This window comes from Cavenderia fasciculata, assembly GCF_000203815.1.
Source record: "Cavenderia fasciculata unplaced genomic scaffold Scf_Dfasci-G-b-285a01.f1-5, whole genome shotgun sequence".
In the NCBI taxonomy this organism is placed as follows: Eukaryota; Evosea; class Eumycetozoa; order Acytosteliales; family Cavenderiaceae; genus Cavenderia; species Cavenderia fasciculata.
The window spans coordinates 1,076,709-1,094,020 of record NW_004457708.1 but is presented as its reverse complement, the minus strand read 5'-3'; the positions used below and the strand labels follow the sequence as shown (position 1 = coordinate 1,094,020).

The 17,312-nt window shown below is 36.5% G+C and overlaps 7 protein-coding genes across 7 annotated transcripts; 6 read left to right on the top strand and 1 right to left on the bottom strand.

The window, feature by feature from the left end:
• Positions 1 to 664: 664 nt before the first annotated feature.
• On the top strand, positions 665 to 1,075 carry DFA_04135 (uncharacterized protein; the record flags this gene model as incomplete). The annotated part of the gene is made up of 1 exon (XM_004366487.1): positions 665 to 1,075. One exon carries the CDS (start codon positions 665 to 667, stop codon positions 1,073 to 1,075), a length of 411 nt encoding a protein of 136 aa, XP_004366544.1.
• An 877-nt stretch (positions 1,076 to 1,952) lies between these two features.
• Positions 1,953 to 9,744, top strand: adprt3 (poly(ADP-ribosyl)transferase; the record flags this gene model as incomplete). Its single annotated transcript, XM_004366486.1, has 5 exons — positions 1,953 to 1,994; positions 2,119 to 2,200; positions 2,303 to 2,857; positions 2,935 to 3,057; positions 3,110 to 9,744. The coding sequence occupies 5 exons, from the start codon at positions 1,953 to 1,955 to the stop codon at positions 9,742 to 9,744; spliced, it is 7,437 nt and encodes a 2,478-aa protein (XP_004366543.1).
• A 509-nt stretch (positions 9,745 to 10,253) lies between these two features.
• DFA_04133 (uncharacterized protein) lies at positions 10,254 to 11,710 on the top strand (the record flags this gene model as incomplete). The annotated part of the gene is made up of 2 exons (XM_004366485.1): positions 10,254 to 10,610; positions 10,793 to 11,710. The coding sequence occupies 2 exons, from the start codon at positions 10,254 to 10,256 to the stop codon at positions 11,708 to 11,710; spliced, it is 1,275 nt and encodes a 424-aa protein (XP_004366542.1).
• Positions 11,711 to 11,827: 117 nt separating this feature from the next.
• On the bottom strand, positions 11,828 to 12,506 carry cbpD1 (calcium-binding protein; the record flags this gene model as incomplete). The annotated part of the gene is made up of 3 exons (XM_004366484.1): positions 11,828 to 12,082; positions 12,187 to 12,357; positions 12,462 to 12,506. The coding sequence occupies 3 exons, from the start codon at positions 12,504 to 12,506 to the stop codon at positions 11,828 to 11,830; spliced, it is 471 nt and encodes a 156-aa protein (XP_004366541.1).
• Positions 12,507 to 13,040: 534 nt separating this feature from the next.
• DFA_04131 (uncharacterized protein) lies at positions 13,041 to 14,996 on the top strand (the record flags this gene model as incomplete). Its single annotated transcript, XM_004366483.1, has 4 exons — positions 13,041 to 13,582; positions 13,608 to 13,914; positions 13,986 to 14,333; positions 14,730 to 14,996. 4 exons carry the CDS (start codon positions 13,041 to 13,043, stop codon positions 14,994 to 14,996), a joined length of 1,464 nt encoding a protein of 487 aa, XP_004366540.1.
• A 126-nt stretch (positions 14,997 to 15,122) lies between these two features.
• DFA_04130 (uncharacterized protein) lies at positions 15,123 to 15,332 on the top strand (the record flags this gene model as incomplete). The annotated part of the gene is made up of 1 exon (XM_004366482.1): positions 15,123 to 15,332. One exon carries the CDS (start codon positions 15,123 to 15,125, stop codon positions 15,330 to 15,332), a length of 210 nt encoding a protein of 69 aa, XP_004366539.1.
• A 104-nt stretch (positions 15,333 to 15,436) lies between these two features.
• Positions 15,437 to 17,287, top strand: DFA_04129 (uncharacterized protein; the record flags this gene model as incomplete). The annotated part of the gene is made up of 8 exons (XM_004366481.1): positions 15,437 to 15,447; positions 15,512 to 16,025; positions 16,096 to 16,306; positions 16,339 to 16,442; positions 16,626 to 16,799; positions 16,918 to 16,980; positions 17,073 to 17,160; positions 17,250 to 17,287. 8 exons carry the CDS (start codon positions 15,437 to 15,439, stop codon positions 17,285 to 17,287), a joined length of 1,203 nt encoding a protein of 400 aa, XP_004366538.1.
• Between the last annotated feature and the right edge of the window lie 25 nt (positions 17,288 to 17,312).

The window sequence follows — 17,312 nt, the reverse complement described above, 5'->3', positions numbered from 1 at the left end:
GAAATAGTAGTAGTACCCTCTCCCCAGTTCATACGCTTTCATCACCACCAATCAATTTTATATTTTTAATTTCCTCACTACCCCCAAAAAGATGTCTTTCATCTGTTGTTGTATTATTAGGCAGATGCCTGTCAAAAATGAATAAGAGTGAGTGACTGTTTGGGTTTAATCACCAACCACACACCATGGGAGATCAAAATGGGGTAAGTGGGTGATCACTCTTGAGTATTTTTGTTTTAATTCACCTCTCTCCTGTCTCTCTACCAGTTTCTGTTTTATTTAATCGAATTGGTGATGGAGTGTACATCCAGCCAGCAACATTATTTTTATTATTATTATTATTATTATATTATTATCATCATCATCTTTTTCTCTTTCTTCTTCGTTTCACCATTTTTAAATAATTAAAACAATTATTTGTAAACCAACAACTACCAAACCAAGTTTATCGACTCACCTACACTTTTCATTTCAAACAAACAAACCAACCATCATTCAATTTAATTTAGTATAACAACAAAAAAGGTTATTTTATTTATTTATAAACTCTCAAACTTCCATACCTCCTCCTCTTGTTATATTTTTTATCCTTTCATTTCCTCTTTTTACCAATTTCCATTAATATAATCAAAATTATTTTTTTTCAACATCGTCATCCATCAAAATGAAAATTGCAAGACCATCATTCTCATTCTTAAAGAAACAACCAAAGATACTAAATGATCAAGCACCATTGAATGAATTAAAAGAGTCACGTTTCCAAGTTCAACAATTACTAGGTACCGATGAATTCATCAAAGGCAAATGGTCACAACCTAGAATATTGGCAGTGTGCGAAGATGGCATCAAGATTATCACATCCAATGAAAGTCAAGTACTCGATGAATTCCTTTGGGTCAGCATCAAACAATTCAATCTCAAGGAAAATTGGACCGAATGGGAAATTGAATTAAAGGATCGCAGAAAAATCTATTTCAAATCTGACAAGGCTTTCGACTTGCATATGGCTACCGATCATATCCTAGATGGTTTAATTAGAAATACAAGATCAAATGGTTATGAAAAAGCTTTCTAAAAAGAAATAATAATAACAAATCAATAACAAAATAATAATATATAATAATAATAATAATAGAGATAGATAGATAGATATAATCAAACACAAACACAATTTAAAATATTAGTTGTAGTAATATACTTCTAATCGTATATAATAATAATAATAATAATAATAATGTATATATATGTAGAACATCAACAAACCAACAAACAAACAAATTTGTATATTTTTGCGGTCATAATAATAATGGGTGGGGTTTACAAAAAAACTAAAGGACAGAGGATCTTCTTCTTAAAACGAATTGATCAAATCACTTTAACTTTCAATGGGTAATTATAATAAATTTAAAGTTTCATTCACAAGGTCTTCTCACGGACAAACTTGACATGAAAAACATCAAAAAACATCAAAAACTTGTAGGTCGTGTCTCCTTGTGTGCTATGAAAGACATGTGATTTTGTTTCCCAGCATTTTTTCATACTTGGAAGATAAAAATCTATTGATTCTTCACAAAAATGCTGTTTTTTTCATTTTTTTTGAGTTCATTGCGCCTTTTTTTCACAATTCATCAAGAGAAGAGAGTTTTCATATCTTTTGTCCTTTTGTTCACATATCTATTCTACTTTGTTCATCATATCTCTACCAAAAATCACACGTTTTTTATAAAGAGAGAAAAGAAGTTTAGTTTAGTTTTGTAGTCAAGGATATTTAGTTTATTAAAACTATATTGGTTCATCAAAAGAAAAAGAAAAAAGAAAAAAGAAAACTTTTTTTTTTTTTTTAAATTGTTGTTAAATTATCAACAGACCCCTTATTCTTTTCAAAAAAAAAAAAAGAAATTGTATATATATTATAACATTATTATTATCAACAAAAAAAGCATAAATCAAAAATGAGTATGCTTGGAAGGAGAAATGACCCAACTTCTCAAAAAGTATGTACACATATGTCTTTTCAAAAGACCACTCTCAAAAAAAATATCCTTTTTTTTAGAAAACACACTAATGATTAATCATTCTCTCTTTTACTAACTAAACTTTGTTCTACGACGATTATAGATAAAATATATTAAAGGTTCATTCTTTGTTGTTAGACCTGATTCTGAAAAAGATTTATTTTGGTTAGCTATTGGTTTAGAAGGTAAAAAGAAACAAAAAAGAGAGTGAACTTCACTTCACATCACATGATTTTAACTTTTTTTTCTTTTTTTTTTTTAATATTTTTTAGATGTATCATTAAAAGATACAGAAGTTTATGTTAGATGGTTAAATCAAGTAAAAGGAACAGAGTTGGAATTTGAATTGGCACCATCAAAGCAGTCATGCAAGATTCCAGTCGATTCAGTATTGGTTACCACAAAACTATTGCCACGCGACAAGGACGAGAAACCAGTCGACGTGGAGAACAATCTTCAACAGTTTTACAAGATCACCAAAGGTGAATTAACTCGTGCCAAAGCTGTCGCTGAAGATGACAGAGATAGTTCATCCGAAGAAGAAGAGGAAGAGGAAGAAGAAGAAGAAGTAAAGGAAGTTAAAGAAGTTAAAAAGGTTGCAGAAACCAAGAAAAAGGAAAAACAACCAACTCCTCCATCACCAAAGAAAAAGAAACCTGCTGCCAAAACAACTACTACAACTACAGCAACAACAACAAATGGAAATGGTACCTCTAAAAAGTCAAAGAAAGTTGTAGAATCTGATTCCTCATCTTCATCTGATGATGATGATGATGATGAAGATGATAAAAAGAAGAAATCCTCTACTTCAAAGAAACCAGCAGCAGCAGTTGTCAAAAAAGGTTGAAAAAAAGGCAGCAGTAGAGAAAAAGTCTGCAAAATCTCCATCAAAGAAAAAAGGCTGCCACAGTTGTTGTAGAGTCTGATTCAGATTCAGACTCTGATTCTGATTCTGATTCATCATCTGAAGAAGAAGAAGAAGAACCATCATCATCAAAGAAATCAACTTCTTCAAAGAAATCGGCAACACCAGTCAAAAAGGGTAAAGTTGTAACACCCGCCAAGAAAACAGCTGCACCAAAGAAAAAAGGCAGCAGCTGAAGAATCTGGATCGGATTCTGGATCAGATTCAGATTCAGATTCATCATCATCTGAAGAAGAAGAATCATCATCAAAGAAATCAAAGAAACCAACAGAACCAAAGAAAAAGGCAGCAGCCAAACAAGTGACCAAATCAATTGTTAAAGCTACAACTACCAAAAGAAAGAAATCATCTGAAGAGTCTGAAGAATCAGATTCAGATCCAGACACCAAGAAAAAGGCAGTTAAAAAGGTAAAGGATGCAACTGGAAAGGCCAAGAGTACAAAGGCACCAACCAAGGCAGAAATCAAGGCACGTACCAAAAAGGGTAATCCCAATCCAGACATTCCCGTCTTGGAGAGTGACCCAACGTTCGAGTCGACATCGACCACCTTTGAATTTTGTTGTTATATGTGTACGGCACGTGAAGCTATTCGTGCCGTGTTGACCAACAACATCACCCTTTTACGTGCACTCGTGGCACGTATCGACTGTGGAACACTTTTGGTGCAGCGGTCGCCCGATGTCCCCAAGACGGCACTCGACTATGCCATTGCCAACAACAATGTGCAGGCGATCCAGGTCATCTTGACCGATCTCAAAAACGACGCCAAAAAGGAGCGTCCCCCTCTCCCCAACTATCCCGAGGAGGGTACTGGCAGCCACTCGCGTTACACCTATGGTCACCACGTGGCCGCCTACAATGTCAGCAGAGGTGGACGTGAGGGCAAGGAGGCGTTCCTCAAGGACCGTGAGAGTTACGAGCAAGCGTCGATCGACTCGGTCGACGACACTCATCTTGCCATCGTCTGTTTGACCAGTCCAGGTGTCGCACTCGCCACCCTGCAAGAGTTGTACAAGTACTTCCCACAGTTGGAAGACCATATCAACGAGCGTCTGCATTTGGCCGTCCGTGCCAACAACATTGTACTCGCCGAACAGATCATCACAAAATTGGTCGATCGTTCAGGTTTCAACTTTAACTTTTTGCACGCCGAGACTTTGCGCACTGGCAACAACACACTCACCACCTTCCGTGGCCCATCCGTCACCAAGAAACCATTGCAAAACGCCAACATGTCGCCCATCCACTGCGCCGCTGCCAACACAGAGAACCCCAAGCACCTCAAGACACTGCTCGAGTCGGTCGCCGAGCCAAACCGTCCCGACCAACAACAGTACAAGCCAATCCATTACGCAGCTGCCGGTACCTCACCCAGTAACCTTCTCTTCCTCATTGGCAAGGGAGTCGACCCCAATGAAGCCAACCTTCACCAACTCACCCCCATCCTCATTGCTTCACAGTATGGTCGTATCCAAAACATCAAGGCAATCCTCAAGGCTGCCAAAGACACTAATTTGGCATTATTCAAAAACAAAAAGAGTCAAACCGCATTGATGTTTGCCGCAGAGAACAATCAACTCGGTGCACTCCGTGTGTTGCATGAGGCAGCCGACGGCGACACAAACATTGTCAATGTCCAAGAAAAGACAACCCGTCTCTCTGCCTTGATGAAGGCAACGATTGCCGGTCACCTTGACGCTGTCAAGATTCTCGTCGAAGAGTGTGGAGCAGATATTGAGAAAAAGGACAAGTACAAACGTACTGCTTTGATGTTGGCCGTCAAGAATGGTCACCTTCTCATCGCATCCTACCTCTTGCATGTAAACTCGATCGCCAAGATTCAAGATTCATCCAAGAATGGACTACTCCATTACGCAGCTGCCTATGGATGGTACGAGATTACAAAGTACATTACCGAGACTTTTAAACTTGATCTCAATGAAACCAACGATTGGAAGATGACACCATTGTCTGTGTCTATTCTCAAATGTCATTTTAGAATCACACAGTATCTCAATGACCACGGTGCCAACCCCAACGTATGTGACGAGTATGGTCGTTCGACTCTACTCCAGTCGATGGCCGAGTCATCGGTCGTCACTGAAAACACGATTGGCAACATCAAGTATTTGGTTGAGCGTGGATCGTCTGTCACTCACACTGACAAGGACAAAGAAGGTCCATTACACTATTTGGCAAAGACAACCACCCGCTACAAACTCAAACCAGAGACACGTTACCATTATGGATGGAGACAGAGCCAAGCCAAGCAAAAGGGATCCAAACAAGTATTCACCACTCCCGATGAAGTGTTGGCTAGTATCACTGCCCATGTTGCTCTCTATTCACGTGCTGGTGACTTGTTGGTCAATGCCAATGCCGACATTAACGCAGCCAATGCCAAAGGAGAGACACCATTAATGGTAGCATTTAGAGAAAACAATCTCCCCATGATGATCTATCTCCTCAACAAGGGTGCATCGGTTGTTGGTACCTACACACCAAGCAAGAACAACATTCTTCACAACTTGACCAGTGTATTCAAATACTATCCATTCAAATTCCTTGATATTGTCAATCTACTCGTCAAGCAGCCACGTATCACCGAATTGGTCAACCAAACCAACCTCGTTGGCAAGACCCCACTCATGGAACTCTTGGAAAACTATCCAAACACCGCACCAGAAGAGTTTGCCGAATGGAAATCAAATACCACTCAAAAGGAAACAAACAAAATCACCTTTATTCATGCTCTTCGTAGTCTTTTTGAATCTACTAAACCAGATTTCAATATCATTGAAAATATCCAAGAAAAGAATGAACAAGCAAAAGATAAAAAGGATAATGATGTTAGTATGGATAATGATGATAGTATGGATAATGATTCAGATGATGATGATGATGATAGTATGGATGATTCAGATGACGATGATGATTCAGATTCAGAATCAAAGAAAAAATCTTCATCTTCTCCTGCTTTATGTGAAAATAGATCAATATTACATTTTGCCATTTTAACAAAGGAAGTTAATATTATTCAATTGATTTTGGATGTTTGTAAACCAACCAATCTCGATCCAAGTAACAAGAGTGGAGATTCACCATTACATCTTGCCGTTTCAACTGGTGAATACCCAATTGCTATTGCATTGGTTGATGCAGGTGCATCGATTAAAATGGTCAACAAGAAAAAGAGATCAGCTCTTCATTTGGCATGTTGTTCGGGCAAGTCACTCCACTTGCCACTCATCAAGGCACTGATTGCCAAGGGATCAGAAGTGAATGCTCGTGACGACAGTGGAAACACTCCACTCATCTATGTTGCCTCCAACAAGCATCTCATCAATGATGAAGCATTGGAAGGTGAGGAAAATCCAATCTCCTTGCTCCTCAAAAACAAGGCCGACCCAAAGATTGTAAACAACAAGAAACGTACTCCACTTCACTATTCAATCAATTATTCAAATACCGATTCCAACTCTTCGTTTGAATTGGAAGATTTGTTAATTCAATATGGTGCACCAATCAATGCTGTCGATATTCTTGGTCGTACTGCCTTGCACTATTGTTTCATCAAGATGGGTATCAACAAGATTCAAGATAGTACTGTGTTTGATCCAATCCAGACAGTCTCTGCTTTGTGCTCACTCAAGGGCATTGAGATTGACACACCCGACAAGTTTGGACGTACCCCACTCTTTTATGCAGCTCAACATGGTTCAACTGTCAGTGCATTACATCTTATTCAACGTGGTGCCCAAATCAACCGTTTCGACGAAGACAACAACACTCCACTCTCTATTGCCCTCCTTTGTCGTCACCCTGATTGTGCCATCACCCTCATCCAGAAAAAGGCTACTGTCACTGGTACATTGACTACTTTTGACCTAAAGATTGAACGTATTCAACTTGATCAAAATGGTGTCGAGAAAAAGGTTGAAGAAACTGCTGTACCTGTCCCTCAACCAGCTTCACACAGAACCAAAGCAGTCCCAAGAAATATGGGTGGAGCATTTAGTAATCCTCATGCTCGTCAACAACATCAACAACAACAACAGCAACAACAACAAAAGTTGGATTCTTCAGATTCAAACAATTATATTGTAAAGATTACAAAGACCAATATTCAAACGGTTGGTATGTTTTACAAGGTTGTTAAAAACAATGATCAAGGAGTTGCTTATATCATGTTGGATAGTGGTTTGGAATCATTCCATGCATTGCATGATAGTTTCAAGGCTGACAAGTATCGTTTAGCTTTGACTTTGTTGGGTAGCAAGGTAAGAGAGTTGCGTGAAGTTTCACCAACCGGCGACAAGCAAAGAAATCTATTCCACTTTATCGGTATCTACCCAAGTTCCATTACCAACTGGTCGGAACGCGTCCAGAGCAAGCTTATGGCTCTTGGATTATCGCCCAATGTAAAGGACGCTCTCGGTCGTACCCCATTGCACTATGCCGGTCTCAACCGCAACGTTCAATACACTACCTTTTTGCTTGGTCAAAAGCTCGACATTAACCAAGCCGACAAGAAGGGTTACACCCCACTCTCGCTCTGTTTGATCACTATGAAGGACTTTACCGAGCAAGATGATGCACCAGATGCCGAACTCTCGACTCTGCTCTCTCACAAACCATCACTCGAACTCAAGTTCCCATTTGACATTAAATCACGTACCGACGATGACAGCTCTGCCGACATCAAGGTGACTCCACTCATCTATGCCGTCCTCACCAAACAACTTAAACTAGTCGACTTGTTATTAAATAGTGGTGCCAATGCCAACACCGCCGACTCTATTGGTTTGACTCCAATGATGCATGCAGTACGTGTCAATTCAATCCCAATCGTCGAACGTCTACTCAAGAACAAACCCGATCTCGCTGCTCGTGACGCTGACAAGAAGTCAATTGTCCACCATATTGTCAATCCAACAGACTTTGGGTCGTATGAGAATGTCAAGTTGTTGGAGTTACTCGCTGGTAAGGGTGCACCAATTGATCTTGAAGATATTGGTAAACATACCCCTGCATACTATGCATCGATCCAAGACAGTGGTAAGATGTTGCGTTCACTCGTTGCACTTGGTGCCAAGCCAGTTGCTCCCCATCTCGCACCAACCCGTCTCACATCGGTCATTACCAACTGGAATGTCATCAACTTCCAAGAGGATGTTGATCGTATCGTCGCCGAACAAAAGAAGTTGGCCGAGACCAACCCACCCAAACCCCTCAAGCCAGTTGTCGACCCATCGTCTGGTTTGGCCGACACATGCAGTGTCTTTGTCGACAATGGTCTCATCTATGACGTCCTCCTCACCAAGGTTGATGCCAAGGCCGGTCGTTATGGTCGTAACGCCTTTTACAAGTTACAACTGCTCCACAACCCTTCACTCGACACTTATATCGTTGTCAATAGATTCGGTCGTATTGGTGAAGTCGGTAACTACCAAAAGACATCGTTCCCATCAAAGGATGAAGGTGTACTTGAATTTGGCAAGATTTTCAAGACCAAGAGTGGCAACAACTTTGCCGCATTCGACTCTTCTAATCCATTTGTCAAACAAGCCAAGAAATACCATTTGTTGCAGTTTGACAGATTTGACCGCTCGAAAAAGGAAATTCTCCAACCCTTCAAACTCGAAGATTATCCCGCCAGCAAGTTACCCGCACCCGTCCAAAAGGTGATGGCACAATTTTGCGATGTCAAGGCCATCGAGACACAAGTCAAGAGCTTGCGTATCAACACTGATATCATGCCACTCGGTCGTTTGTCACGTGATGTCATTAATCAGGCAATTGCCATCCTCGCACGTCTCCGTGAATTACTCGATCAAGAAAAGAAAAAGGATGAGGCTGAAGGTCGTTCTCACGCCGACGACGACGACGACGAAGAAAAGGAAGAAAAGGAGGAAAAGGAAAAAGAAGATGTATCAGGTATCGACCTCCAAGCCAACGGTGAAGAACAAGTTACTCTGTCCAACCAATTCTACGAACTTATTCCACACACTGATTTCTGTCAAGAACGTATGAAGGTACTCAATGAAAGCAATGTCGTTGCTCAAAAGATGAAGTTGCTCGAGGATCTCGACGAGCTCGAGGTTGTCAGCAAGATCTTGCTCGCTGCCAGTCACAACAAGACACTTCATCCATACGACTATTGTTTCTCTGCACTTGGTATCTCACTCGAGACACTCCAACACAACTCTTCCGAATTTGACGCACTCCGTCAATACTGTGTCAACACTGGTGCACAATCCAACAAGATTGTCAATATCTTTAGATTGCAACGCAAGGATGAAGCTGAACGTTTCAATGTCAAATCACGTAACCTTGAAAACCACTATCTCTTGTGGCACGGATCCAAGACCACCAACTACCTCTCTATCCTCCACCAAGGTCTCAAAATTGCTCCAGCCGAAGCTCATCACACTGGCTATATGTTTGGCAAGGGTATCTACTTTGCCGATCTCTTTAAAAAGTCGATCAACTATTGCAGCTCTTCATCTCACACCAATGACATGTTCCTCCTCTTGTCCGAAGTGGCTCTTGGTAAATTCAAAGAATTCAAGTCTTCTGAATACATGGAATCGGCTCCAGTTGGCTATAACAGTACAAAGGGAGTAGGACGTGAAGGAAGTGATTTTGATAACAGCATTGTCCTCACCAACGGTGTCACCATCCCACTCGGTCAACCAGTCATCGCACAAGATCAAACAGACTTGACCCTCAATATGAATGAATATATTGTTTATGATGTCTCTCAAGTTAGAATGAGATATTTAGTTCAAGTTTCAAACTAAAAAGAAATAGAAAAATAGAAAAAAGTACAGTAAAGAAATAAATAAATAAATAAAACAAATTAAAAAATAATTAAAATATAAATGGGAGGTTGAGGGTGGGTGAACTTCTTCTTCTTCAGTCATGTCTGTCTAATACCATTTTATTTATACTTTTATTTATTTATATTTATATTATATTAATAATAAAATTTTTAATTAACAAGTGTTAATGTCAGGACAGAAAAAGTCTACAGTAAAAACTAGAGCAATAGACAAAATTAGTAAAAGAAATATTTGAACAAAATGTTCAAGAGTTGACAAGTAACTTAAATTATGAAAGTGATTTATATAAAGAAGAAACGTATCAGATATTACCACATCTGTAAACTATTATCAAAATGCTATCAATGTGATTGAAATGATAGAAAAGGATAACCTTGGATTAGAGTATCTCAAAGACACTCTACCAGGCTTCAATGAAGAGAATGAATACTATACACACCCACTTTTACTCAAATGTATACCGTACAATGAAGCAATCAAGATATTCAAGCTTCGACTCTACATCAAACCAAGTTGCACGTGTCTTTATCGCTATACAATTCTTTATCTACTATTACTACAAAAAGGATAAGAATGTAAGACAGGTCAATGCATTTAGAGATAAATTGCTAAATGACCCGTCGAGCATGGTCAAAGCATGTGGACCATTGTTGGAAGAGTATGACATTTGTGTCGAGGATCAATTTGAATCGCAAATGACCCAGTACTTGGACATGATGATACAATCGGGTTTTGTCCCAGCAGACAAACGAGATGAATTTATTCAACAGCTCAAAATGATTACTACTCGATGGATAAAATCAACTATTACAACCAAGATGAATGTGAAGACGATCCAGAAAAAGCCAAGTACATCAAACCTACCACCACTAAGAAATCTAAATCGTTAAAGAAACAAATGGTACCACTACCCACCTACTCCTCCTCCTCCTCCCCCTCCTCCTCATCTGACAACAACAATAGTTACTTCCCACAACCAACAAGAAACCAATATATATTACAAAAGATTATTGGATATACACTCATGACCGATACATTCCTCAAACAAAATTTATTTGAAGAAAAAGATTCATGGTCGGTGACTGGTTTATTTGATGAAATGACAACGGTACTATATAGATTGGCGACAGTATCAAAACAATTCCATCATAATGTAGGTCAAGTTCTTGAACGATTGGATTGGGCGGGACAGATCCCAACCCAATACCTTAAAGGACAAATCAACTATGGTCGACCACTATGTCTCTTTAAACAGTCGCCTACCACCATTCGTTATGATGCTCTCATCAGAACAACACCATACCATCTCATTGATGATGTATTTGCAAAAACAGAGTCACTCACTCTTGTTGGTGCCGCCACCCATTGGAGTTCGTTCAGTGGTGCCGGCGAAGAGGAAATGCTAAAGAGAAACAAAGATATCACTAAACGATTGTTTTGTACATTCCCATCAGTTGGGTCAATGCCAAACCTCACAAAACTAAAAGTAGTTGGTAGATCATTCAAAACACACAAACAACAACAAGAGACTGGTGGCCAATACCTCATTAGATACTTAATATCCAATGTTGGTTGTCAATTGGAAGAGTTTGAAATCGATGGCCGCATCTCTTTAAAAGACATGAGACTCGATATCAACATTTTACAATACTTGTTCAAACATCAAAAGTCATCACTCAAGGTTATTAGATTGAAATATTTCGTCATTCGAAAGATTAAAGAAGTAAAGGCCATCCAACAAATGATTGAATATATTAAAAAAGGAAAGTTACCATCATGTAGTTTAGAGTTGTACAGTGGTGATTACCAAAAAAGAAAAGATTCTTTTGATGATCAAGATGGTTTCAAGTTGGTCGAAAGTTTTGATGATATATTAAAACAACTATTAAATGATCACAAAGGTATAGATTCAGAGGATGAATAAATATTAATAATAATAAAATTAATTCTAAATATATATATAAATATAAACAATGGTAAAATTGAAATTCTCTAAATAAAGAATATCAATAATAGTCAACAGGTAGTTTTATTTGTTTATTTATTTTCCTCCAAAAGTTTCCAAAAACTTTCCACGTCTAATTTCTTCAATGGTAATGATGTTGTTGTGGTCTCTGTCATAGGTGGCAAAGAGACGGTCAACTTGAATTTCTGGGTTCTTGCTCTTGGAAAAGGCTTGCAAGGCTTCTTCTCTGTTTACTTGTCCGTCTTGATTCTTGTCGAAAAACTTTAATAAACGAGCAGTCTCTGATTTAATACGATCTTGAACACGGGGATCATCAAATGATTCAGATTGCTATCAAATAATAAAAGAGAAAATAAAACAAGATTAATTTAATATTAATATTAATTTGGTTGGCAACCAAGTTTAAATCTATGTTTTTTTTAATATAGACATACAGTAGCCAATTCAGAAACATCAATCATGCCATCATTATCAGAGTCAAGGATCATAAACATGACATTGGCAGTATCAATGGCATTCTTGCTGTCAGTCTTTTCCAAGTGGGATACCAATTCAGTAAATGAAATGGTCTTGTTCTTGTTGGTGTCAAATTGTTTTAACATTTTCTATAGAAAAAAAAGATATTGAAATAAGAGAAGAGATGATTGATTGATTAGTTAGTACCATCATAGTTTTGGAGATACTTGTTTGTTTGCTTTTGTGCACATACCTTGACATCATTTCGAACTTGTTGAATTGGAGAGGTTACGTTCATTTTATATTTAATTTAATTATTTATCTATTTTGGAGACACAAAGAATGAATTTAAATTATCATGCATTCACCATATTTAAATCTTTGGAAGAAGAAATGAAATTGAATTATTATTAATAAATGGTATTGTAAATTGGCAATGAAACCAAAAAGATGAACATCCAATCACCCCATAAATTCAATCAAAAACAAGTAACCCCCCAACCCTTTTATGGTTTGTGTGGCTGTGGAAGTGTGGTAATAAAATAAATTGTATTATCTTTCTTTTTTTTAGCAGATCTTCATCAGATGCTTCTTTCTAAAATTAGATTCATTATGATGAAGATCTGTGTATTTCCACAGCTATGAAAATAGAGTATTCAAGTTATTCTAATGAGATTATAGATATATATTAATATATTTATATATCGATTTATGCATCGATTTATTAAAGGATGGATAAAATATTATAAATTTATGAATGAAATGACACCCTGGTGTATTTAAATAGGTTTGATTCAAGAGGTGGGAGTCATATGATAATCATTGTATAATCATGATGGATGGCTTAACATTTGACAATAATAATAATAATATTATTAAATGTCGAGTATGTGGATCATTATCAACTTCAACAATGATGACAATAAGATTTAAAAGTTTGATTGGGTCAACTTTCATTAGACATACAATATTTCGATATGCAAAAGAGTTAAACAACAACAACAACAACAACAACAACAACAACAAGGATTTGAATCTCCATGTTGATGGACAAAGTGGTTCACTTTCAGGTAAAGATATCATTAATTTGTCTTGGCTTGAAATGATATCAGTGTTTGCAATGCCATGGAACTTTATCAAACATTATCTACCAGACAAATATCAAGTATTGGTAAAGAGAAGAATGGCTGTTTTTAGTAGATATTGTGCACATCGAAATGCAACATTGTCAACACTCCAACATCTATTGGAATGGTCACCTGAATATGATCCACAAGATCAATACGATTCTATCCATCATAGATTAATCTATAATGTTGCATCTAAAGGACATAGAGATATATTGGAATTTCTTAGAGTGGTTACATTTCAATCGTAGTGAAGGATACACACTCAATAGTGTAATGGAAATTGTGGCCAAAAATGGACATTTACATATTTTGGAATGGTTCCACTATTATAAAATTAAGAATAATTATTATTCATACCAATCTTACACTGGCAATCCAATAGACAATGCAAAAAGTCTAAAAATAGTCCAATTTCTTCACAAAAATGGTTTTCGTGGTACAGCTGCCGCCATTGATAATGCATGTTTGAGAGGTGATTTGGATATTGTCAAATTCCTTTTTGAAAACCGTACAGAAGGTTGTACCCAACAAGCTATCATCAATGCATGTAGAATTGGTAACTTTGAAATGATAAAGGTATGCCAAAACATTTTAAATCTCTTATAAAATACACACAAATATGTTTAACCTATATAATCTATTTAAAGTTTATTCTCAGCAACATTTGGAAAGAGAAATGTCCGTCTACTGCAGTGGATGCGGTTATTGGGACGAATTGTAGTTTGGAAGTTTTAATGTACCTCGACCAAGTATGTACTATTGTTGGGTTAGGTGATGCAAGCTCATATCATGGTCGACTAGACATTATCCAATACTATTATCAACATTATCCACAAGATATTTTATGGACACAGGTTGATGATTTAGTAGGATTTGCAGCTATGGATGGTCATTTAGACATATTACAGTTTATTTGTGAAAAGTTTCCAGAATCAATATTTAAACCAAATACAATGGACATTGCTGTTGGAAAAGGAAAACTTGAAATTGTCAAAGTATTATATCAAAAAACAAAAATATATATATTTAAATTACTAATTATTCCTAACATCCTCAACCTCTATTTATTCAGTTTTTACATCAGAATCGTACAGAAGGATTTTCAACCAAGGCTATGGATGATGCCGCATCTAAAAGTGATCAGACAACATGATATGTCATTCATTAATTCAATTTCTCTCACTCTATTCCATCTTCAAAGATACATTTGTTTGTCACTGATCCGCGGATGCAGCTGATAAAGTGATATATCAAGACAGTCATCATATATTTGCACAGTCAATGTGATAGATACATCTTGAAGTGATTAAAGTACATTCTTAAATTGATCCTTTTTTTTTAAAAAAGCTGGAGCAAACTAAAATTAAATTGTTTCTCTCATTTTTATATAGTTTCTACACTTTAATCGTAGCGAGGGATGTACTACTATGGCGATGGACAATGCTGCATTGAATAATGATTTAGAAACAGTTGAATTTCTCCATAAACATCGAACTGAAGGTTCGACTTGTCTTGCTCTATCCACACCCTCCAACAAATTAATTCCTCGTGTCGAAATTGAAAAGGAAATGACAAAAATGAGAATAGATTATGATAAAGCACATCATTACTATGAAATTGTTGAACTAATCAACCAATATTATGGACCATTTGATTAATTATTATATATATATATGTCAAGTAAAATTTATTTTTGAACCATTTTCTGGTTTAGAATTCAAAGACGGGTGTTTGTTCATTTCTTACCTGTCAATTCGTTATTATCATTCATAGTAGTACTATCAATGAATCTAACAATCAAATGTAAAGTTTGTGGATCAGAGGAATCAAAGTCGATCGATGAGTTTAGATTACATGGTATCAATCATTGTATACCGTCAATTGCAAGATACTTTGGAGTTCAGTTTTACGATCTATCACAACCACAACAACTACAAGATGAAAGGGATAGTAATCAGTTACAAGATAATCAACAAGAAGATATATCAAAATAGAGAAAGAGATCATCTTCATCAACATGACAACAACAATTAAAATGAGAATAAAGGTACAACATCAAACAACAAGGCGATTAATAATAACAATTTAAATCATAACAATGTACTTCTTGTTTCTTCATCTAATACAACTTCAACTACTTGGTTATGTAAAAGAATTGAATAATATTGGATAGAAGTGAATCACGTTGTGGCAAAGATATAATCAAACTACCTCATCTTGAAATGATATCTCTCCGTGCAATGCCATGGAACTTTATCAAACATTATCTACCAGATAAAGATAAAGTATTGGTTAAAAGAAGATGGTATATTATTAGTAAATATTGTTGTCATCCAAATGCAACATTGTCAACACTCCAACATCTATTGGAATGGTCACCAGATTATGACCCTCAAGATCAATTCGAGAGTGTTCATCGATATTTAATTTACAATGTTGCATCTAAAGGACATAGAGATATATTGGAATTTCTTTTAAAAAGATATCCAAATATCAACATTGGTTCTAAAATCAACACTATTACCACCACCACCGTTACACCAAATCAACAAGATGAAATTATTGATATTGCTTCACAACATGGATATTTATCAACAGTTCAATTATTATCATCGATTAAAGGAGCCAAGTGCAGTACTAGAGCAATGGATAAAGCAGCCGAGAATGGACATTTAGATATTGTCAGAGTATGTATATAGACCGATTTCACCACTAGTACTTTTACTTTTTCTTATTTTTATTAACTTTCTACTATAGTATTTACATCATAATCGAAGTGAAGGGTGCACAGTATATGCAATGAATGCAGCTTCAATGAATGGACATTTTGAAATTGTTGAATGGTTAAATCATAATAGGACAGAAGGGTGCCCAACAAAGGCCATGGATCATGCAAAATCCCTCAAAATAGTTAAATACCTTCATAGATCTGGCAAAACATGCACAACTAAAGCGATGGATAATGCATGTTAAAAGGCGATGGATAATGCATGTTAAAAGGTGACTTGGATATTGTCAAATTCCTTGATGAAAATCGCTCTGAAGGATGTTCCGAACAAGCTATTGTATTCGCATGTTCATCTGGTAATGCTGAATTGATAATGGTATGATGATAATATCTATTCACAACGATCAAATCGATATACTTGTCGTTATTAATATCATACAATTTGTTGATCTATACCACACGTGTGTAGAATATGCTAGACAATATTACAACTGAAATACCAGTGGCCCATGCAGTAGACCTTGCCATCTTAAGAAATTGTAGTTTGAATGTTATAAAGTCACTCGAGCAAACATGTACGACTGATGGTTTAGGGTTGGATTGTGCAGTAGAATTGGATCGAATAGATATTATTCAATACATGTTTAAAGAATTCGCATCGTCTTGGACCATTGATGCAATGCAAAGTGTATTTGATTATGCAGCCGAGAAGAACAAATTAGATATTGTCAAAGCATTTATTTATCCACCAATCCGGATATTTATATATTTATATGTGGAACCAATTTATTTATTTATCTATTTATTTATTATTCCTTTTCTCCATTAGTATTTACACTTTAATCGTACAGAAGGAATGTACTTCCAAAGCTATGGACCAAGCAGCTTTTAGAGGTAATCTTGAGGTCGTCAAAGTATGTATAATGTTGAACTATATCATTATTTAAATTAAAAATTAAATATATTCCATCCTTTTAACTCACTCCTCTATTTATTTCTTCTTTAGTTTTTACATTTTAATCGTAGTGAGGGATGTACCACCAAAGCCATTGATATTGCATCATCGACAGGTCACCTCGATGTAATCGAGGGATGTAAAAACATTTAAACAACAAACACTGAATATAATGAATGGATATATTAAAATTTAATTTTATTAAAATTTTATCATTTATTATTATAGTTTCTACACTTGAATCGTACCGAGGGATGCACAATTAATGCAAGTAAAGCAACAAAAAAACAT